The following is a 20,843-nucleotide window of genomic DNA, read 5'->3' as shown; positions in this document are numbered from 1 at the left end:
ACACAGTATCGTAGGAACCTAAAGTACAGCTTTCGTTCTCTGTCTGCGGATGTGACTAACTCGTAAGTACTCCGTCAGTAAACAAATCTGCAAACTACGTTAGTGTCTGTTGCCTATATAAAACACATCCCTCTCCAAAATCACAGAGTACAGCAGTCACGTGCGATTTTCTGTAGCCGGCCGGGGTGGCCAAGCGGTTAAAGGCGCTACTGTCTGGAACCGCGCGACCGCTACGGTCGCAGGTTCGAATCCTGCCTTGGGCATGGATGTTTGTGATGTCCTTAGGTTAGTTAGGTTTAAGTAGTTCTAAGTTCTAGGGGACTGATGACCTTAGAAGTTAAGTCCCATAGTGCTCAGAGCCATTTTTGATTTTCTGTATCTATTCTTCTGTACAGAAATTCAATAAATGTACTGATTAAATGATTGTGTAGATTATTTAAGGAGTTTATATCTAACATTGCCTCTCGCAACAATTTCCTAGTTTAGCTACGTAAAAAATCCACTGGCTGTCTGACACTGCAAATGTAGTAAGTCTCGAGGATGAACCTGTGCTGCCACCGACACGTTGGGTCCTCCTCCAAGCGCGAAAACTTTTAAGACCACAGGGCAAGGGACACACCTCCTTAAATAGGTTCATATCCTCCCTATTACCGAGTTACTTCGACCATCAACAGAAAATTTAGAAAACAGCCATCTATTTAATTTAGACAACAATTAAATTCACTGTACTACAACAGTTACTTTTTGGTTTTCCCATGCCAGTCACAGATCCACATCAGTTGGTTCTCTTTCAATCAGAAAAATTGTCAGTCAACGAGTAAATCTAAATTACTCGCCTTCTAGAAAAAGCAAAACACCTAGAAGACAAGGTCAGACGTCAACTTAACTTCGTACCTATATAACCTTTGGCAGGTATGCGAATGACTAGAGTTGCAGTTCTTCGTAATGGGTAGAAAAGCTCCTACAGTCCATTGGCGTTGATCGTGTTTAGCGTTGTTACCAGGGATGGTACGGTATATAAGATTCATGAACAGACTCAGATGTTGAATGAAGTCTGTGGAGGACACAGAGACGCCATGTACATGTGTGAGAGATCGTTATCAGCATCCGACACAGTTCAAAATGGCTGCATTCCACATCTCCATTTGGTCAGTTGATAGAATCATAAAATATCCTCATTTATGGAAGTTTATCATGTGAAAGCGCCCCAGAGTTGGATGCATGTGAACATGAGAGCAGGTTTATTAGTTGTCAAGGTGCTGATCGAGCACTTCTGACTCTCGACAATATAGGATCGATGCATTGTGCACCGGGAACATCTTAACACTAGCAATGTGTCCCTGACATACGAGAAGAAGTAATGGACTCCCTGCAATATTCTGTGCCACCCCAAACCATTGGTCAGAGACTAGCCACGCTAGAGAATTACCGTCCCAAACGTAGGCTGCCGTTAACACCACAACACAAACGACTGCATTTGGGGTGCTGCTGTGACCAGGAAGTACGGACTGCTGATGGATGGCATTGCATTGTGTTCTACATCTACATTTATACTCCGCAAGCCACCCAACGGTGTGTGGCGGAGGGCACTTTACGTGCCACTGTCATTACCTCCCTTTCCTGTTCCAGTCGCGTATGGTTCGCGGGAAGAACAACTGTCTGAAAGCCTCCGTGCGCGCTCTAATCTCTCTAATTTTACATTCGTGATCTCCTCGGGAGGTATAAGTAGGGGGAAGCAATATATTCGATACCTCATCCAGAAACGCGCCCTCTCGAAACCTGGCGAGCAAGCTACACCGCGATGCAGAGCGCCTCTCTTGCAGAGTCTGCCACTTGAGTTTATTAAACATCTCCGTAACGCTGTCACGGTTACCAAATAACCCAGTGACGAAACGCGCCGCTCTTCTTTGGATCTTCTCTATCTCCTCCGTCAGACCGATCTGGTATGACTCGCAGTTCTGCAATACCCAGAATGACCATCGTCGCCAAGCATTGTGGTGAACTGGGGAAAGCTCGTATGTTTCCAATATTTTGGAGAGGCGGAATGGTTTTACTCATGACGTCATGATGTCGGGAACCATTGGGTAGAAATTCAGGTCACGGCTGGTAGTCATAGAGGGAATTCCGCCAACACAACAGTACGTCACAGACTTAGTGCATCCTCATATGCTACGGCTCATGCGGCGCCATTTTTCAACAGGACAGTGCTCATCCACACGTGGTACGTATCTCTGAGTAATCTGTGTAGCACTGAGTTACACCTGCGGCCACCAAGATCCCCAGATATGGCCCTGGCAGAACATGTGTAGGACCAGATCGAACGCCAACTCCATCCGATTGTCAGTGTCCAGGATATCAAGGACTGGTTACAACAGTTGGAGCCCAGGTTTCCTCAGGAGAGGGTACAACAGCTGTATCATTCCCTTTCTCGCCAAATCAGTGTATGCCTCCAAGCGACAACCGGTGCAACATCGTACTGGTAAGAGGGCGCATAGTGGCAAGTTCTTCGTAAATTTGACTCAATTTCGTAAATACACTCCTTCAACCCGTCAAGTGCCATTTCGTTTGCTCTTCCCCTCCAGGATGCTTCACTTTCATTGTCAGACGGTATACATAACACAAATTAAATATGTCTAAATACTATTCTAATGATTAATACAGTATGCCATTCCCAAGTGGCCTCCTATGCGCTATTAAAATTAGATATTTCACGTGAACAGTGACTTACAGTCAGCCCTATGAATCGCTATTTCAGTTAAATGCTAATTTTATCTAAAAATGTTCAAATGTATGTGAATTCCTAAGGGACCAAACTGCTGAGGTCATCGATCCCTAGACTTACACACTACTTAAACTAACTTAAACTAACTTATGCTAAGAACAGCACATACACACCCATACTCGTGCCCGAGGGATGACTCGAATCTTCGGCGAGAGAGGCCTCTACAAACTAACCTTATACCTATGAATTTTGCGCAATGTATGGCTGATTCTATCTGCAATCCTAAGAATATATGGCATAGTGTACAGACCTTCTACAAACCTATCAAGAAGAGCAATGAATATTTCGGATATCTACAGGACGAAAGGCGCTCAGCTGAACTGTGGGGATTATACCGCATATCATGTAAACGTAGTAAAGTCTATGTTGGAATTACTAGTCGATCCATCAATATCAGGATCGCCGAACATAAACGGTGTTGTCCGAAAGAATAGACACCATATGCACATAAGTAAACGGTGTTGGGGCAAATGAAGAAATCGGCTGCGGCGGAACAAAAGCTTTGTCAGACCGTCCGTGTCATAAAATTCTCCAACAGGCAGGAAGAACAACCATGCCTGTCACTTCATGAGAGCCATTGAACTTAATGAACATGGCAGTGGTTTTAACAGTAGAGAAGAAAGCCTCAAGATCAACGGACACTGGATTCCCGTGCTGCAGCGAACGACTTTTGCGGGTAATAAGGGTGGAACTATCGTAATAACGTCCAAGGAGACGTTCTCAGACGTAGACGCGACAGATACATAGATTCTCTGGCCGCGGGCTTTACTCCATTCGACACCTTCCGCAGCGCCGTTATCTGCCTGTTCACATATCTCTGTATTTAAATAGGTATGCCTGTACCAGCTTCTTTGCCACTTGAGTGTGGTATCAATGTTTACAGAGTGAATTTTCATTCTGAAGCGTAGTGTACGCTGATATAGAAGTTCCTAGCAGATTAAAACTGAGTGCTTGAGCAGGACTCGGACTTGGGAGCTTTGCGTTTCGCGAGCATGTAGTCTACCAAATGAAATGCAAGTTTGGATCCTGCTCATGCACACGGTTTTAATCAGCCAGGAAGTTTCAATACCAGCATTGTTAAGTATACATGAGCCCAGTACCCTACACAGTCGGTCGAAACACTCTTATCCGCCCAAGCGATTCGGCTTATATTGTAAATAAACCAGCTCCAAGCACGTGTACACCTTTTGTCAAATTGGAATTCTTTGCGAGTCGCGGTTTCCGGGCAATCAGAACAAAGCATATTTTGGTTGGCGCGTATTTCGTATAATGGTGGGTTGCAGAAACTTTCATTTCAGATAAAAGCGTATTTACTATGTGAGACATCAGTATTTACAAATTATGGTTATGTACTGAATGATCGATAGCGTGTGTGACTATGATTTTACTGAGTAGTAGAAAATTTTTAGGTAGCAATGTGGAGCAAACACCAGATTTACCTGTTGGTAATGTTACACCGGCGATGTTTTCGGAGATCGACAAGCACGATATTACATATGAAAAACAAAAATATTTTGCAAACAGGACAGGTACTGTGACGGAGAGTTTTTCGAATGCTATTGAACACTGGTTTTTAGTTATAAGCATGGTGCGTAATGTTGTTTTAGTGTAATATGTATCTTACTGAGATTTTTTGTTGTTGATGTTTATGTTGGGCTTAGCCACGTTTAGCCGCGCTGAGTGGCCGCCCGGTTTGAGGCGCCATGTCAGGGATTGCGTGGCGCCTCCCGGCGGAGGTTCGAGTCCTCTCTCGGGCATGTGTGTGTGTGTGTGTGTGTGTGTGTGTGTGTGTGTGTGTGTGTGTGTGTGTGTGTGTCTGTGTGTCTGTGTGTTGTTATTATCATAAATTAGATTAAGTAGTGTTTAAGTCTAGGGACCGATGACCTCAGGCCGGACAGTGTGACCAAGCGGTTCTAGGCGCTACAGTCTGGAACCGCGCGATCGCTACGGTCGCAGGTTCGAATCCTGCCTCGGGCATGAATGTGTGTGATGTTCTTAGGTTAGTTAGGTTTAAGTAATTCTAAGTTCTAGGGGACTGATGACCTCAGATGTTAAGTCCCATAGTGCTCAGAGCCATTTTCGATGACCTCAGCGGTTTGGTCCCTTAGAAATTCGCACACATTTGAACAGATTAGTCACGTGTATATTTAGCGAAAGCATTTGTTTATTAGTGATTCATCTTAGCTAAACAGGTACGAGTGTGAAGTTGAGGCTAGTCACAGTGACAGCTAACAGTCCATCGGGCTCTCTCCTTCAGAGCAGTGTTAGTGAGACAGCAGTATTCAAGCAAACTCCAGTGATATTCAGGCGCGGTTAAGTAATTTTCTAGTGTTATTTAGGCAGGAAGTCAGTCATACTCATTTCCGTACCCTTTTCGTACTATGATACTTTTGAAATTGACAGCCCGAGCGGATTTCGCAGTCCTTATCGAAAGTATCTATGATGGCTGCGCCTCACCGAATCTCTGGATGCCGAGGTAGTGTGATGGCCATGAAGCATGGTGCCGTATTTGGCGATTCTGTGTTAAAAACAGAGTCTTCCAATCCGTTATACACCTGTTGCAGGTAGTGATATGATTCCGGTACCACTGCAGCTGTCATCGTGAGCTTGATGTTGTGGGGTGGCGATTCCAGAGTGTGTACAATTCTAAATATGCGGCACTGACGTATTTAGCAAGTATATTCGTCTATACATTTTCCTACTCCGTAGCACAGCGAAACAGTTTCATTTCAATAACGAATAGAACACAATTCAAGGGTTATTCACATCGAAGCACAGACTTAAAAATTTGCGAACATGATTCTTACACACGCGTTGTTTCATCAGTGACCCACTGATTTGTGTCCATCGCACAAGCGAATTGTCTTAGCTCATCAGTGAATAAAAGGAAAGCACACTGTTCACTGTGTAGACGATATTAACTAATGTATTTATACAGTTCACACGATACGGGGCGCATATTGACTAAATCAATTAAACTTTTGTGTTCTTATAGTCTTTGAATGTATTGTCAATTATTGCTAAACATAATCGAAAAAACTACCGAAATAAAAAAAAAATTATAGAGACTCCTCAAAGCATGGTGGTCACAAAAAGCACGAAAAGATTCAGCAGTTGTAACACTACAACACAGTACCTTATAATTAACACACGATTTTTTTGTATTTTCTATGTTAGTTCCAGATTATAAATGTACATATTCTTTATTTTCTTGTCAGTATTAATTAATTGAAGTATTGTGAAGTAAACTTTTTGCAAACTATTTAAAAGTCACTATTGGAAGTAATTAGTAGATACGTAGATGCGGAGAGCCTTTGCAGTATATAATAATCAGTGATCTCTATATTTTCTGAATGTAGATCTCTGATCTCAGAGCATGGGATTTGGACGTGCTTTCAGAGTCTTTCCATTTGCGTAGCCCGCCATATTATAGTCAGGCAAAAACAATTCATCTGGTCTGTATATGATAGGAAGTCTTCAATTATTTATGGCTCTGACATTTACATTCATGTGCGATGTAATAGGCTGATGCGAGAGGCCAAACGAGAAATATTTACATTTTTTGTTCAAATGATATTTCGTGGCAGCCACGTTGCAGTTAGGCAAAAAACGTTCAGATAGCTGAGCTTGATATCCAGATAGTGCAGAGATCACTGATAATAACAATCTACAACCAAAGATATTGTCATTCCACTAACATCGCTGATACCAACGATGATGGCACATGTACTATAGAAAAAAAAGGAGTAACGGTTAACATGCATGTATGTGGGAACTTCGTGGTGGTAAAACGTTATACAAGGCATTCTGAAAATAACAGTGAACGGAATGGGCCGCGGTACAATATTTATTTCGAAGAGTTCCAAGAGATCTGTACGGCCAATTATATTATATTTTGGTCGTATACGGAAGAGCAGCCGTTGCCTAACAACTGTTGTCATCGAATCATTACGTCTCGCCAATTGCAGCTCCACCTCAAGGTAAGACGGTGCCATTTCAGAAACTTAGAAATGCAAAATACATGTCAGTGTAGTAGAATCAGATACTGAAGTTTTTAATTCTTGCCCAGTGTTAATAATTTTACTACATCATTACTACCAACAGTAGGATCCTCTACCTCCCATTATAACAAACGGGTGTCACGTAAAAACAGAGATAATGTACATCATGAAAGTATTCATTATGCCAGAAAGTAAATTTAATTTTTTTCTATTTCGGCGAAAAGAGAAACTTTACTATTTAACTGAAAGTATTATTTCAGTTTTACAAATTTAACTATATTCGCCATTCTTGAAAGAAACTTAGTTCTTACGATATATAGTTTCTTCTGTAAAAGTACCAGTGCATAATATAATTCAACAGTATTAACAATTTTTTCGAACTATCAGTTTAATAACTCACAGCTGCAAAATACTAACACGAATTCTTTACAGACGAATGGAAAAACTAGTAGAAGCCAACCTCGGGGAAGATCAGTTTGGATTCCGTAGAAACACTGGAACACGTGAGGCAATACTGACCTTACGACTTGTCATAGAAGAAAGATTAAGGAAAGGCAAACCTACGTTTCTAGCATTTGTAGACTTAGAGAAAGCTTTTGACAATGTTGACTGGAATACTCTCTTTCAAATTCTAAAGGTGGCAGGGGTAAAATACAGGGAGCGAAAGGGTATTTACAATTTGTACAGAAACCAGATGGCAGTTATAAGAGTCGAGGGGTATGAAAGGGAAGCAGTGGTTGGGAAGGGAGTAAGACAGGGATGTAGCCTCTCCCCGATGTTGTTCAATCTGTATATTGAGCAAGCAGTAAAGGAAACAAAAGAAAAATTCGGAGTAGGTATTAAAATCTATGGAGAAGAAATACGATGACATTGTAATTCTGTCAGAGACAGCAAAGGACGTGGAAGAGCAGTTGAATGGAATGGACAGTGTCTTGAAAGGAGGATATAAGATGAACATCAACAAAAGCAAAACGAAGATAATGGAATGTATTCGAATTAAGTCGGGTGATGCTGAGGGAATTAGATTAGGAAATGAGACACTTAAAGTAGTAAAGGAGTTCTGCTATTTGGGGAGCAAAATAACTGACGATGGTCGAAGTAAAGAAGATATAAAATGTAGATTGGCAATGGAAAGGAAAACGTTTCTGAAGAAGAGAAATTTGTTTACATCGAGTATAGATTTAGGTGTCAGGAAGTCGTTTCTGAAAGTATTTGTATGGAGTGTAGCCATGTATGGAAGTGAATCATGTACGATAAATAGTTTGGACAAGAAGAGAATAGAAGCTTTCGAAATGTGGTGCTACAGAAGAATGCTGAAGATTAGATGTGTAGATCACATAACTAATGAGGAGGTATTGAATAGAATTGGGGAGAAGAGGAGTTTGTGGCACAACTTGACAAGACGAAGGGACCGGTTGGTAGGATATGTTCTGAGGCATCAAGGGATCAAAAATTTAGCATTGGAGGGCTGCATGGAGGGTAAAAATCGTAGAGGGAGACCAAGAGATGAATACACTAAGCAGATTCAGAAGGATGTAGGCTGCAGTAGGTACTGGGAGATGAAGAAGCTTGCACAAGATAGGGTAGCATGGAGAGCTGAATCAAACCAGTCTCAGGACTGAAGATCACAACAACAACACAGTCCCAAACAGTTGTCCTGAAACGGAATGTTGACCGTATTATTTGATGAACAACTACAGTTTTGCTATATTTAAGTTAATAATTAATAAAATTTCCATTAATTAACTAAAAGCCAACAACACAGTTGACATTTTTTTTTCGTTTTCCATTGTTATTTAGCAAAACTCTTTCCTTGGCATTACAGTTTTCAGTTGTACATTTATCAACATTGTGTCGGTACTCATTCTCCAGAAGTGATACCTTTTCTGAAAATAACAGAAAATTAGGTACACTTATCGTTAATTACTGCAGAATGTGGATAGGTTAGTCAGTGAACCGAGCAAAAGAGGTTCGTAATTTAGGAAACACTCCACTTCCTCCGAGCTTGGGTTTGCGGTACTGCTGCGTAGACGTTGTCGAGAGAATATGGCTTTCCTTTTAGGTACGTTTGCGCGTCGTTCTGTAGGAAGACAGTGTGATAAGCACGACAGGCTGTGATGGCTTATAGGGAACTCATCTGGTACTCACTTGCATTGTCAAAACGAGCTACCAAGTCTTACAAGAGGCTCCTGGTTACGACTATATAAAATTTCCGAACTTCGTTCCTGTAAACCGAAAACTTTGGCGTTAATTACTCACTAAACCGCTAGAAAAAGAAAAAAATGTAAGAAGAATTTTCTTATGTAATTTGTCTTTAGTTTCTGCAGAGGTGGTTTCGGTATGTATCGAAAAGTCACCCTTTATTTGCGTTTACAACTGTACGCCGCAAGCAACCTTATGGTGCGTGGACGAGGGTACTTTGTGAACCACCGCCACCTCCCTAGTCTCCTGTTTCAGTTGTGAATGGTTAATGTAAGTGACGATGGTTGGTAAGCCTCCATATGATATCGAATCCGGAGGAAACAATGTACTGGTCGCTCTTCTACAAATGCATGCTTTCCGAATTTTAACAGTAACTGCGATAGGCGGCTGGCTGCTGAGGCTAACTACGCGAAGGGAACTATAACCCCAGGATGCATCAGATAATATTTCTCAATATCACAACAGCAGTAAGGCTTGAACAAGTTATTTACATCTCAAAGGGACATCTAAATATTTATTAACGTCTACGACAAACGTAAGAAATGGACATGCTCGTACATTGGTGATTAGGCCGCAAGGAAAACTAGCAAGACAGAACGAAAAATATCATTTGGAATGATTTTGACGAAAACTGTCTGAGGCAACGGGACGAAAACAATTGCTTTATTATATTGTATTATAGAAATGATAGGAGACACTGTAGACAAGCGCTTGGTTCATCTGGATGATGCTCAACAGTTGCGCGTCTATTCGCCCGTTCACATCCCCGCAGCCATTTTTCACCATTGTCATCTATAGGTCGTAGTGGATCACAGTGGCTTAGGCGCATCAATTTTCCATGCACGGTATACATTAATCACGATGGCACACGAATGGTTTACAGACTTAATCGTTTCCGAAATGATTCCAATATTTGCCCGAAAGTCACTTCAAAAGTGGCTCTGAGCAATATGGGACTTAACTGCTGAGGTCATCAGTCCTCTAGAACTTAGAACTACTTAAACCTAACTAACCTAAGGACATCACACACATCCATGCCCGAGGCAGGATTCCAACCTGCGACCGTAGCGGTCTCGCAGTTCCAGACTGTAGCGCCTAGAACCGCTCGGCCACTTCGGCCGGCGAAAGTCACTTATCATGCCCTTTCGGACGGCAGATAAATCGCTCAGTTTCCGCATTAATACAACTACTGCATTGTTACCCACATCCCCCCCCCCCTCTCCCTCAGCCACGCTTTATACAGGGTGTTTCAAAAATGACCGGTATATTTGAAACGGCAATAAAAACTAAACGAGCAGCGATAGAAATACACCGTTTGTTGCGATATGCTTGGGACAAAAGTACATTTTCAAGTAGACAAACTTTCGAAATTTCAGTAGTTACAATTTTCAACAACAGATGGCGCTGCAAGTGATGTGAAAGATATAGAAGACAACGCAGTCTGTGGGTGCGCCATTCTGTACGTCGTCTTTCTGCTGTAAGCGTGTGCTGTTCACAACGTGCAAGTGTGCTGTAGACAACATGGTTTATTCCTTAGAACAGAGGATTTTTCTGGTGTTGGAATTCCACCGCCTAGAACACAGTGTTGTTGCAACAAGACGAAGTTTTCAACGTAGGTTTAATGTAACCAAAGGACCGAAAAGCGATACAATAAAGGATCTGTTTGAAAAATTTCAATGGACTGGGAACGTGACGGATGAACATGCTGGAAAGGTAGGGCGACCGCGTACGGCAACCACAGAGGGCAACGCGCAGCTAGTGCAGCAGGTGATCCAACAGCGGCGTTGGGTTTTCCGTTCGCCATGTTGCAGCTGCGGTCCAAATGACGCCAACGTCCACGTATCGTCTCATGCGCCAGAGTTTACACCTCTATCCATACAAAATTCAAATGCGGCAACCCCTCAGCGCCGCTACCATTGCTGCACGAGAGACATTCGCTAACGATATAGTGCACAGGATTGATGACGGCGATATGCACATGGGCAGCATTTGGTTTACTGACGAAGCTTATTTTTACCTGGATGGCTTCGTCAATAAACAGAACTGGCGCATATGGGGAACCGAAAAGCCCCATGTTGCAGTCCCACCGTCCCTGCATCCTCAAAAAGTACTGGTCTGGGCCGCCATTTCTTCCAAAGGAATCATTGGCCCATTTTTCAGATCCGAAACGATTACTGCATCACGCTATCTGGACATTCTTCGTGAATTTGTGGCGGTACAAACTGCCTTAGACGACACTGCGAACACCTCGTGGTTTATGCAAGATGGTGCCCGGCCACATCGCACGGCCGACGTCTTTAATTTCCTGAATGAATATTTCGATGATCGTGTGATTGCTTTGGGCTATCTGAAACATACAGGAGGCGGCGTGGATTGGCCTCCCTATTCGCCAGACATGAACCCCTGTGACTTCTTTCTGTGGGGACACTTGAAAGACCAGGTGTACCGCCAGAATCCAGAAACAATTGAACAGCTGAAGCAGTACATCTCATCTGCATGTGAAGCCATTCCGCCAGACACGTTGTCAAAGGTTTCGGGTAATTTCATTCAGAGACTACGCCATATTATTGCTACGCATGGTGGATATGTGGAAAATATCGTACTATAGAGTTTCCCAGACCGCAGCGCCATCTGTTGTTGAAAATTGTAACTACTGTAATTTCGAAAGTTTGTCTGCCTGAAAATGTACTGTTGTCCCAAGCATATTGCAACAAACGGTGTATTTCTATCGCTGCTCGTTTAGTTTTTATTGCCGTTTCAAATATACCGGTCATTTTTGAAACACCCTGTATATACTCCACTCCTACTTACTGCCACTTACCGCCTGTGACTGATTACACTGTTCTACAAAAAAAAAGTTTTTTTCTATTTCTGATAAAAAATATTGTGATCCTAGTTGTATTTTGAGTGCTGAATTGAAAAATGTTTTTGGTTTTTTTCTGTCAGGGATAGTTTATGAGTAATTGCAATTTTATTTCTCTTTTCAGTTTCTGATATAGTACAGCAAACGTGAGGTGAAATTCGACAAACAAATGCACATCTTTATGATGTTATAAGTTCATCACATTAATGGAGGGTGGGATCTAACATATAACACAGTAACCTTTGTGTATACACTTTGAAGCATTTATTTGACATGAGAAATTACAGAAAATTGACAAACAATGAGCCACTGCCTTGTAATGCACATCACTTTTTTCTCTTGCATTGTGAATCTTTCTTCTCTCGAATGATATTCCAGCAATAATCTGCTAACATAGAAGGTACCCACTTCCCTTCATAGCGCCTTTCTATGGTAGAATGTCTTCATGGCATCTTTCCCCATGGTCATCCGATACGTCACTACAACTCTCTGTGAAGTAGTCCAGATGAGAGTCCATCATATGTACCTTCAAAGACATATTGCACCCCAAATCCTGATATGCTTTGATCATATCGTTCACCATTGCTTTGTAGTTAGTAGCTCTTCTTCTTCCGAGGAAGTTTTCCGACACCATCTTGAAACAGTCCCATGCAGTTTTTTCTTTATCAGTTAAACATGCTTCAAAATCTGCATCTTTCTGCAGCTCCCTGATTTGTGGGCCCACAAATACACCTTCCTTTATTTTTTGCAGCTGAAAGACGGGGGAATTTGGTAGCTAGATACGCAAACCCACAGCCTGTTGGATCCATGGCCTTCACGAATTGTTTCATCAGGTCAAGTTTGATGTGAAGCGCTGGAAGTAGTATATATTCAGGAGCTACCAGACTTTCACGTTGTACATTCTTTTCGCCAACTTTCCATCTTCGCCTAGGCCATTTATTTTTCACGTAGTGAGAATTTCGGTGTCGACTATCCCACTCGCAAAGAAAACAGGCATACTTTGTGTAGCCTTGTTGCATTCCCAGTACCATAGCAATTACCTTGAAATCTGCATATATTTTCCATTTGTGTTCAATGTATTTTTATGAATTTAGCATCATTTGTACGAATTCGTAATTCTCTTTTGTCAAACTAGCGTAAGCTACTGGAACAGAGGGTATTTTATTTCCGTTATGGAGCAAAACACCCTTGAGACTTGTTTTCGATGCATCTATGAAAAGTCTCCACTCCTGTGAAATGTAAGCGAAATTTCAGCACTTTCATCATGCCAGCAACGTCATTGCAAAATGTCAGTGCTTCGTCAGTTGAAAAATAAGAAATAAAGGCATGTTCATTTTGCCTGAACACACTGATTTTAGTACTTTGGTGCAGTGGATTATACTCTTGTAATCTTGAACCAAGCAGCTGCGCCTTTTGTTTACTTAGTCCTAGATCACGTACTAAATCACTTAAATCTGCCTGTGTTAACAAATGTGGCGATGACTCACTTGTGCAGTGATATAAAGAATCATCATCTGTGATTTCTTCAGTACTACTTATTTCACTGTCACTCGGAATTTGACCTCGAGCTCTTGAAGGTACTGGAAGGTTGTCCGAATGCTGCACTGACATTCTCGCTGAAGGCAGATCTGGGTAAACAATGTGCCTCTTCGACTTCTTGTTTGTAAAACCCTGAATTTTTGTTAGACAGAAATAACAATCAGTAACATGGTCCTTAGGCTCCCTCCACACCATGGGAACAGCAAACAACGCCACATTCTCTTTACCTTTCCGCCACTGAATTAGTTTGCAGTAGCACGTAGCACAACAGAAATGTGGTACCCATTCTTTATCTTGGTCTCCTACCTTTACTCCAAAGTAATGTTTGTATGCTTTCTTCATGACTGAAGAAATTTTCTTTCTGTTTCTGGCAAAAGAGAACTTCCCACAGATGTAGCAGAAGTTGTCCGGCTTATATCGACATCCACGACGAAGTGGCATTTCTGCAAATTTAAAAATACCACTTTGGTAATACACCTGTATTAAATTAATAGTAGGGAAATAGAGGAACGCTGATGTGTAAAAACAAGCAGTCGTTTTACCTTCAGCACCAGGCTCAATCAGTTTACACACAGGAACTAAAAATTTCAATCGTGCTCGGAAATATGACAGACAGTTACTTGTCAGCCAAAACACCCACTCGTTAAGACTGACACAAATTGCGGCTAACACCACTGTTGTAAACTCGATGCACCTGCCCCTAGGAAGCTTTACTGCCGAGGCAGCGACCGGCTGTCGCCGTTCGAGTTAATGAGGTGTTTCATGTGGTCTTAATGACATAGGTGTGGCGGGGGATAACCTAATGATGTCTGATTCTTCCCACCTGCTGTTGCACAAGAAATTGTCACGTTCTATCGCTACTGGTTGCGGCAGCATACCCGTATTTCTCTATAACGTCTCTGTGTTTGCCATGAATTGTGAATATACATATATACACATACTACATAAAAAGTATCCCTGACAACGATATTTTGTTTACATATTTGAATTTCCCACGGTAAAATGGTCTAGAAGCACATACTTTAATATCAGAAATAGAACCCATGTCGAACAGTGTTATTGAACGTTGACACCGAACATAGGCGGTGGTCACAGTAATGTGACTGGACCGTGTAGAATCCACGCGTGAGAAACTATGGACCCTTATGAACGATTACAGCCGCTCAACCATTGCGGCATACAGACGTGTCTAAAGCACACGGAAATGGGATATTGTAAGGAGTTATTCTACATCTACATCCATACTCCGCAAGCCACCTGACTATGTGTGGCGGAGGGTACTTTGTGTACCTCTATCGGTTCTCCCTTCTATTCCAGTCTCGTATTGTTCGTGGAAAGAAGGATTGTCGGTATGCCTCTGTGTGGGCTCTAATCTCTCTGATTTTATCCTCATGGTCTCTTCGCGAGATATACGTAGGAAGGAGCAATATACTGCTTGACTCCTCGGTGAAGGTATGTTCTCGAAACTTCAACAAAAGCCCGCACCGAGCTACTGAGCGTCTCTTCTGCAAAGTCTTCCACTGGAATTTATCTATCATCTCCGTAACGCTTTCACGATTACTAAATGATCCTGTAACGAAGCGCGCTGCTCTCAGTTGGATCTCCTCTATCTCTTCTATCAACCCTATCTGGTACGGATCTCACACTGCTGAGCAATATTCAAGCAGTGGGCGAACAAGTGCACTGTAACCTACTTTCTCCGTTTTCGGGTTGCATTTTCTTAGGATACTGCCAATGAATCTCAGTCTGGCATCTGCTTTACCGACGATCAACTTTATACAATCATTCCATTTTAAATCACTCCTAATGCCTACTCCCAGACAATTTATGGAATTACCTGCTTCCAGTTGCTGACCTGCTATATTGTAGCTAAATGATAAAGGATCTTTCTTTCTGTGTATTCGCAGCACATTACACTTGTCTACATTGATATTCAATTGCCATTCCCTGCACCATGCGTCAATTCGTTGCAGATCCTCCTGCGTTTCAGTACAATTTGCCACTATTACAACCTCTCGATATACTACAGCATCATCCGCAAGAAGCCTCAGTGAACTTCCGATGTCATCCACAAGGTCATTTATATATATTGTGAGTAGCAACGGTCTACGACACTCCCCTGCGGCACACCTGAAATCACTCTTACTTCGGAAGACTTCTCTCCATTGAGAATGACACGCTGCGTTCTGTTATCTAGGAACTCTTCAATCCAATCACACAATTGGTCTGATAGTGCATATGCTCTTACTTTGTTCATCGATCCCATGCAATTGTTTCTGTCATGTAAGGATGGCAGGAATTAGAATGTCATAAAATAAGTCAGTATCTGCGACCACACCCTGAAGCACAACGTTATCTTTTGTAGCGTCTGCCACTGAAGCTGCGTGAACATCTCAGTGATCCTTACCTGATAACTAAAAGAACCTTTTGCCAGTGTCTTTTCCGTAATCATGAAACCATAAAATTTTTTTTTTATGTTCTATATCCCATCGACACCCAGTTGTAAAACACCGCTGAAACAATGATTAACAAGTGCCTGCTTTATTCACTGAGAAATCTATCTGCTTCTAGCGCTGCCACTGTTCCGTTGCCGGAGCGAAGTATTCGCACCTCTTGACAGGCGAGTTTCGCGACGGACCTGTCGCCTGGCATCGCCGCCGTGTTCTTCCGCTTGTTTATTGTCGCCTCTTTCCACTCGCCCTTCTTCTGCACCGGCTCCTCGCTCCTGAGGCAGCCCCGTAAATTTCCGCCCGGCCCGTAATTACGGGCGCCCGCGTCTAAATCACCGAGCGTCGCCCTCGCCTGGAGGGAGCCTTTGGCTGCGCCTTTGCCTGCAGCGGCGCTCCACACCCCCTGCAGACGGTCACGCCACGTCTGCACGTGTCGCTGCAGGCCTCTCTCCAAGGACACGGCTTGGGTGCCCGGCACACAACGGAATAATTCACTATAGGCCTGAAAACATTGAATGTCAACGAAACGTAACGGGAAGCATAAGGGAACGAAGTTTTCCGCGACGGCGCTTATGTATAAAACATTCTCGGTATTCTTGCCGCGTCACTTCTACATAAAATCTCGAGCTTTCGACGATTACCTCCATTGTCATCGTCAGGAGCTGACTGCCTCCACTGCTGCTATGGTAGCCTCTACAGGGTGTTACAAAAACGTACGGCCAAACTTTCAGGAAACATTCCTCACACACAAATAAAGAAAAGATGTTATGTGGACATGTGTCCGGAAACGCTTAATTTCCATGTTAGAGCTCATTTTAGTTTCGTCAGTATGTACTGTACTTCCTCGATTCACCGCCAGTTGGCCCAATTTAAGGAAGGTAATGTTGACTTCGGTGCTTGTGGTGACATGCGACTCATTGCTCTACAGTACTAGCATCAAACACATCAGTACGTAGCATCAACAGGTTAGTGTTCATCACGAGCGTGGTTTTGCAGTCATTGCAATGTTTACAAATGCGGAGTTGGCAGATGCCCATTTGATGTATGGATTAGCACGTGTCAATAGCCGTGGGGCGCTACGTGTCCCGACAGGAAGACGTTCGAAACAATTGATGGGCGTCTTAGAGAGCACGGAACATTCCAGCCTATGACTCGCGACTAGGGAAGACCTAGAACGACGAGGACACCTGCAATGGACGAGGCAATTCTTCGTGCAGTTGACGATAACCCTAATGTCAGCGTCAGAGAAGTTGCTGCTGTACAAGGTAATGTTGACCACGTCACTGTATGGAGAGTGCTACGGGGGAACCAGTTGTTTCCGTACCACGTACAGCGTGTGCAGGCACTATCAGCAGCTGATTGGCCTCCACGGGTACACTTCTGCGAATGGTTCATCCAACAATGTGTCAATCCTCATTTCAGTGCAGATGTTCTCTTTACGGATGAGGCTTCATTTCAACGTGATCAAATTGTAAATTTTCACAATCAAAATGTGTGGGCTGACGAGAATCTGCACGCAATTGTGCAAACACGTCATCAACACAGATTTTCTGTGAACATTTGGGCAGGCATTGTTGGTGATGTCTTGATTGGGCCCCATGTTCTTCCACCTACGCTCAATGGAGCACGTTATCATGATTTCATACGGGATACTCTACCTGTGCTGCTAGAACATGTGTCTTTACAAGTACGACACAACATGTGGTTTACGCACGATGGAGCTCCAGCACGTTTCAGTCGAAGTGTTCGTACGCTTCTCAACAACAGATTCGGTGACCGATGCATTGGTAGAGGCGGACCAATTCCATGGCCTCCACGCTCTCCTGACCTCAACCATTTTGACTTTCATTTATGGGGGCATTTGAAAGCTCTTGTCTACGCAACCCCGGTACCAAATGTTGAGACTCTTCGTGCTAGTATTGTGGACGGCTGTGAAACAATACGCCATTCTTCAGGGCTGCATCAGCGCATCAGGGATTCCATGCGACGGAAGGTGGATGCATGTATCCTCGCTAACGGAGGACATTTTGAACATTTCCTGTAACAAAGTGTTTGAAGTCACGCTGGTACGTTCTGTTGCTGTGTGTTTCCATTGCATGATTAATGTTATTTGAAGAGAAGTAATAAAATGAGCTCTAACATGGAAAGTAAGCGTTTCCGGACACATGTCCACATAACATATTTTCTTTGTTTGTGTGTGAGGAATGTTTCCTTAAAGTTTGGCCGTACCCTTTTGTAACACCCTGTATATTGCCCGAAGATGGCTTCTGCTTGGTCGGCTTATGATCGGTCGGCGATTACGTGCTGCTGTCTCAGACGGTGTCACTGTGTGCTCCGGTGGCGCCACCGCTTCCGTTTGAACGTAAACCTTGGAAGGAACGTCTCTGCCTCTTCTCTGCATCAAGCGCTCGTTTCCACGCATAGCTCAGATGGTATCAGCTATCGCGGTTAAAGTTATTTTGGCTCATTCCTATTTCAACAGCCAAAAGAACTTTAACTGCGATAGCGGATACCATCTGAACTGTGCGTGGAAACGAGCGCTTGATGCAGAGAAGCGGCAGAGACGTTCCTTCCAAGGTTTACGTTCAAACGGAAGCGGTGGCGCCACCGGCGCACACAGTGACACCGTCTGAGACAGCAGCACGTAATCGCCGACCAATCAGAAGCCATCTTCGGGCTATATAAAGGCTACCATAGCAGCAGTGGAGAAAGTCAGCTCCTGACGAAGACGATGGAGGTAATCGTCGAAAGCTCGAGATTTTATCTAGAACTGACGCGGCAAGAATACCGAGAACGTTTTATACGTAACGGGAAGCACTGGAACCTGCTACGACAACATTAATCAGTAACAACAGGAATTAGCCAACTCATGCACTGTCCAGTAACTTAATATGACCACCGCCTATAATCGACGTCTTTAAGAAGCAATGATTGAGCAACAATAATCGTTCATAAAGTAAATTGTTTCTTTCCCTCTTGTTACGAGGGTAATCCCAAAAGTAAGGTCTCCTATTTTTTTATAAGTACATAGACCCGTTAATTTCTACAATGGTTTACATCAGTTTACAGCTTGACCATTTAGCTATTTTTTGACATTATCACCATTTCTGTAGATGCATTTTTGTAGACGCTGTGACAGTATTTGTATGCCCGTGTCATACCAGCTCGCCGCCATGCAGTTCAGAAAGTTATGAACCTCTTCTTTCACCTCATCGTCGGAGCTGAATCACTGGGACCACAATTAACGCTGACAGGCTGGCCGGAGTGGCCGAGTGGTTCTAGGCGCTTCAGTCTGGAACCACGCGACCGCTACGGTCGCAGGTTCGAATCCTGCCTCGGGCATGGATGTGTGTGATGTCCTTAGGTTGGTTAGGTTTAAGTAGTTCTAAGTTCTAGGGGACTGATGACCTTAGATGTTAAGTCCATAGTGCTCAGAGCCATTTTGAACCATTTCCGAAACGATTTAGTTTTTGAACTTTCCGCGTACCACCACTGTTAAAGTATTCCCTTCATGGCAAAATGATGATATCGAAAACTGGCTCCGAGGTAACTGCGGTGCAAGACTGGCCATAATCGACAGCGGTTAATGACGGCTGCGGAGACGTGTATGTGCGAGTAGGATCTACTAACATTGTCTCCTCAACGACTGTTCATCGAACGTTGCCTCCACAGCAGGCGCCTGGTTCGCGTACCCTTGCTGACTCCTGTTCGTCGGCCACGAAGGCTGGAATTCGCACGCCAGTACCGCTACTGAGTGACGACAAGTGGCCAGATGAATCACGTTTGATGCTCCATCGGACAGAAGGCCTTTGGCGTGTATGGCTCTGCAACAATTGTCGGAAGGGTCCAGGCCAGAGGAGGGAACTTTATGGATTGGAAAATATTTTCGTGGGATTTCCTTGGTGATCTCGACATTATGGAAGGCGCAATGGATCAACACAAGTGTATATCCTCGGGTACCATGTCCACAGCTACATGCAATTTCTTCTTCCTCAGAGCAATGACATCTACCAGCACGACAATATAACGTGTCACTGAGTTCGCAGTGCATATACGCGGACAATGAGGGACATGATGTCGTCATGTGTTGGCCCCTGCGTATAAGCAACCCAACAGTCAAAGGTCAACTTTCGTCCAGAGTGGCTGTTGCTCTCATCCCGTGATCCAGAGCGTACTTGACACTTCTACTGTAGAGATTATTAAAAGCCAAACAAAAATTCGTGAATGATGTTCTAGACAGTTTGTCTCGTGAATTTTCCACACTTCTGAGAAGTAAATGAAAAGAAAAACCGTTTTCGAAACATCTGAAACAATCAACAGTTATTTGCTCTACAAAATGTAATTGTATACCATGCTTATTTTCCTTTCTTAGTACCATATCACATAAAAGAATTTTTTGCTCGCTCAATTAAGTCGTCATGCTCATGTCGACAAAACGGTGACAGCAAAACTTAGGTACATTAAATACATTAACACGAAAACGTCTATAACAAAAACTCTGCTCACTATTTCTTCTGCAAGGGTTTTGCATTAATATATCGTCAGTGATTTCTGGTACATCACAGACCTTACAAAATCGTTTAGAAGCCATGTGGTTCTAATACGCTTATTACCTATATCTGGATCACCGAAAAAAAAATTTCGTGAAGCATTTTTCAGGTTTGTCATCACTGTCCTCCACCTGAAGACTGTCGCGTGTGCTTTCTTATATCGCACCACGGAGAATTTTATTTTCTGTTCCGACTGTTCCTGACACTCTCTTGAACTGCGTAGTTTGTAAGCGTACCGAATCTACTAGGCCGAGATCGTCGGAATCCACACGGTCGATCGTCGGGCGTAGTGATGTCGATAGACTTTTACATTTCACTCGAGGGTACGTCAGTTTTTAAAGTGAGCATGTGTCGTTTAATATGGGTGGAGTTAGTCATTTAGAAGTGATAATTGATATGAAATTTGCGACTAAAATAAATGCTGAGTGAACCAACCTAAAACAAGCTGAAAGGAAA

At 43.2% G+C, this 20,843-nt stretch overlaps 1 protein-coding gene across 1 annotated transcript in view; it reads right to left on the bottom strand.

Moving 5' to 3' along the window:
* Positions 1-20,843, bottom strand: part of LOC126412906 (uncharacterized) — a 660,163-nt gene that overhangs the window by 497,389 nt on the left and 141,931 nt on the right. Inside the window, exon 2 of the mRNA XM_050082795.1 lies at positions 15,937-16,339. Within this exon, the coding sequence (XP_049938752.1) occupies positions 15,937-16,339 (403 nt within the window). The remainder of the gene's footprint in view (positions 1-15,936; positions 16,340-20,843) is intronic.

Source organism: Schistocerca serialis, chromosome 7 (genome assembly GCF_023864345.2).
Source record: "Schistocerca serialis cubense isolate TAMUIC-IGC-003099 chromosome 7, iqSchSeri2.2, whole genome shotgun sequence".
NCBI lineage: Eukaryota > Metazoa > Arthropoda > Insecta > Orthoptera > Acrididae > Schistocerca > Schistocerca serialis.
The sequence above is the reverse complement of the archived record's forward strand: the minus strand, read 5'-3'. Positions and strand labels throughout refer to the sequence as shown.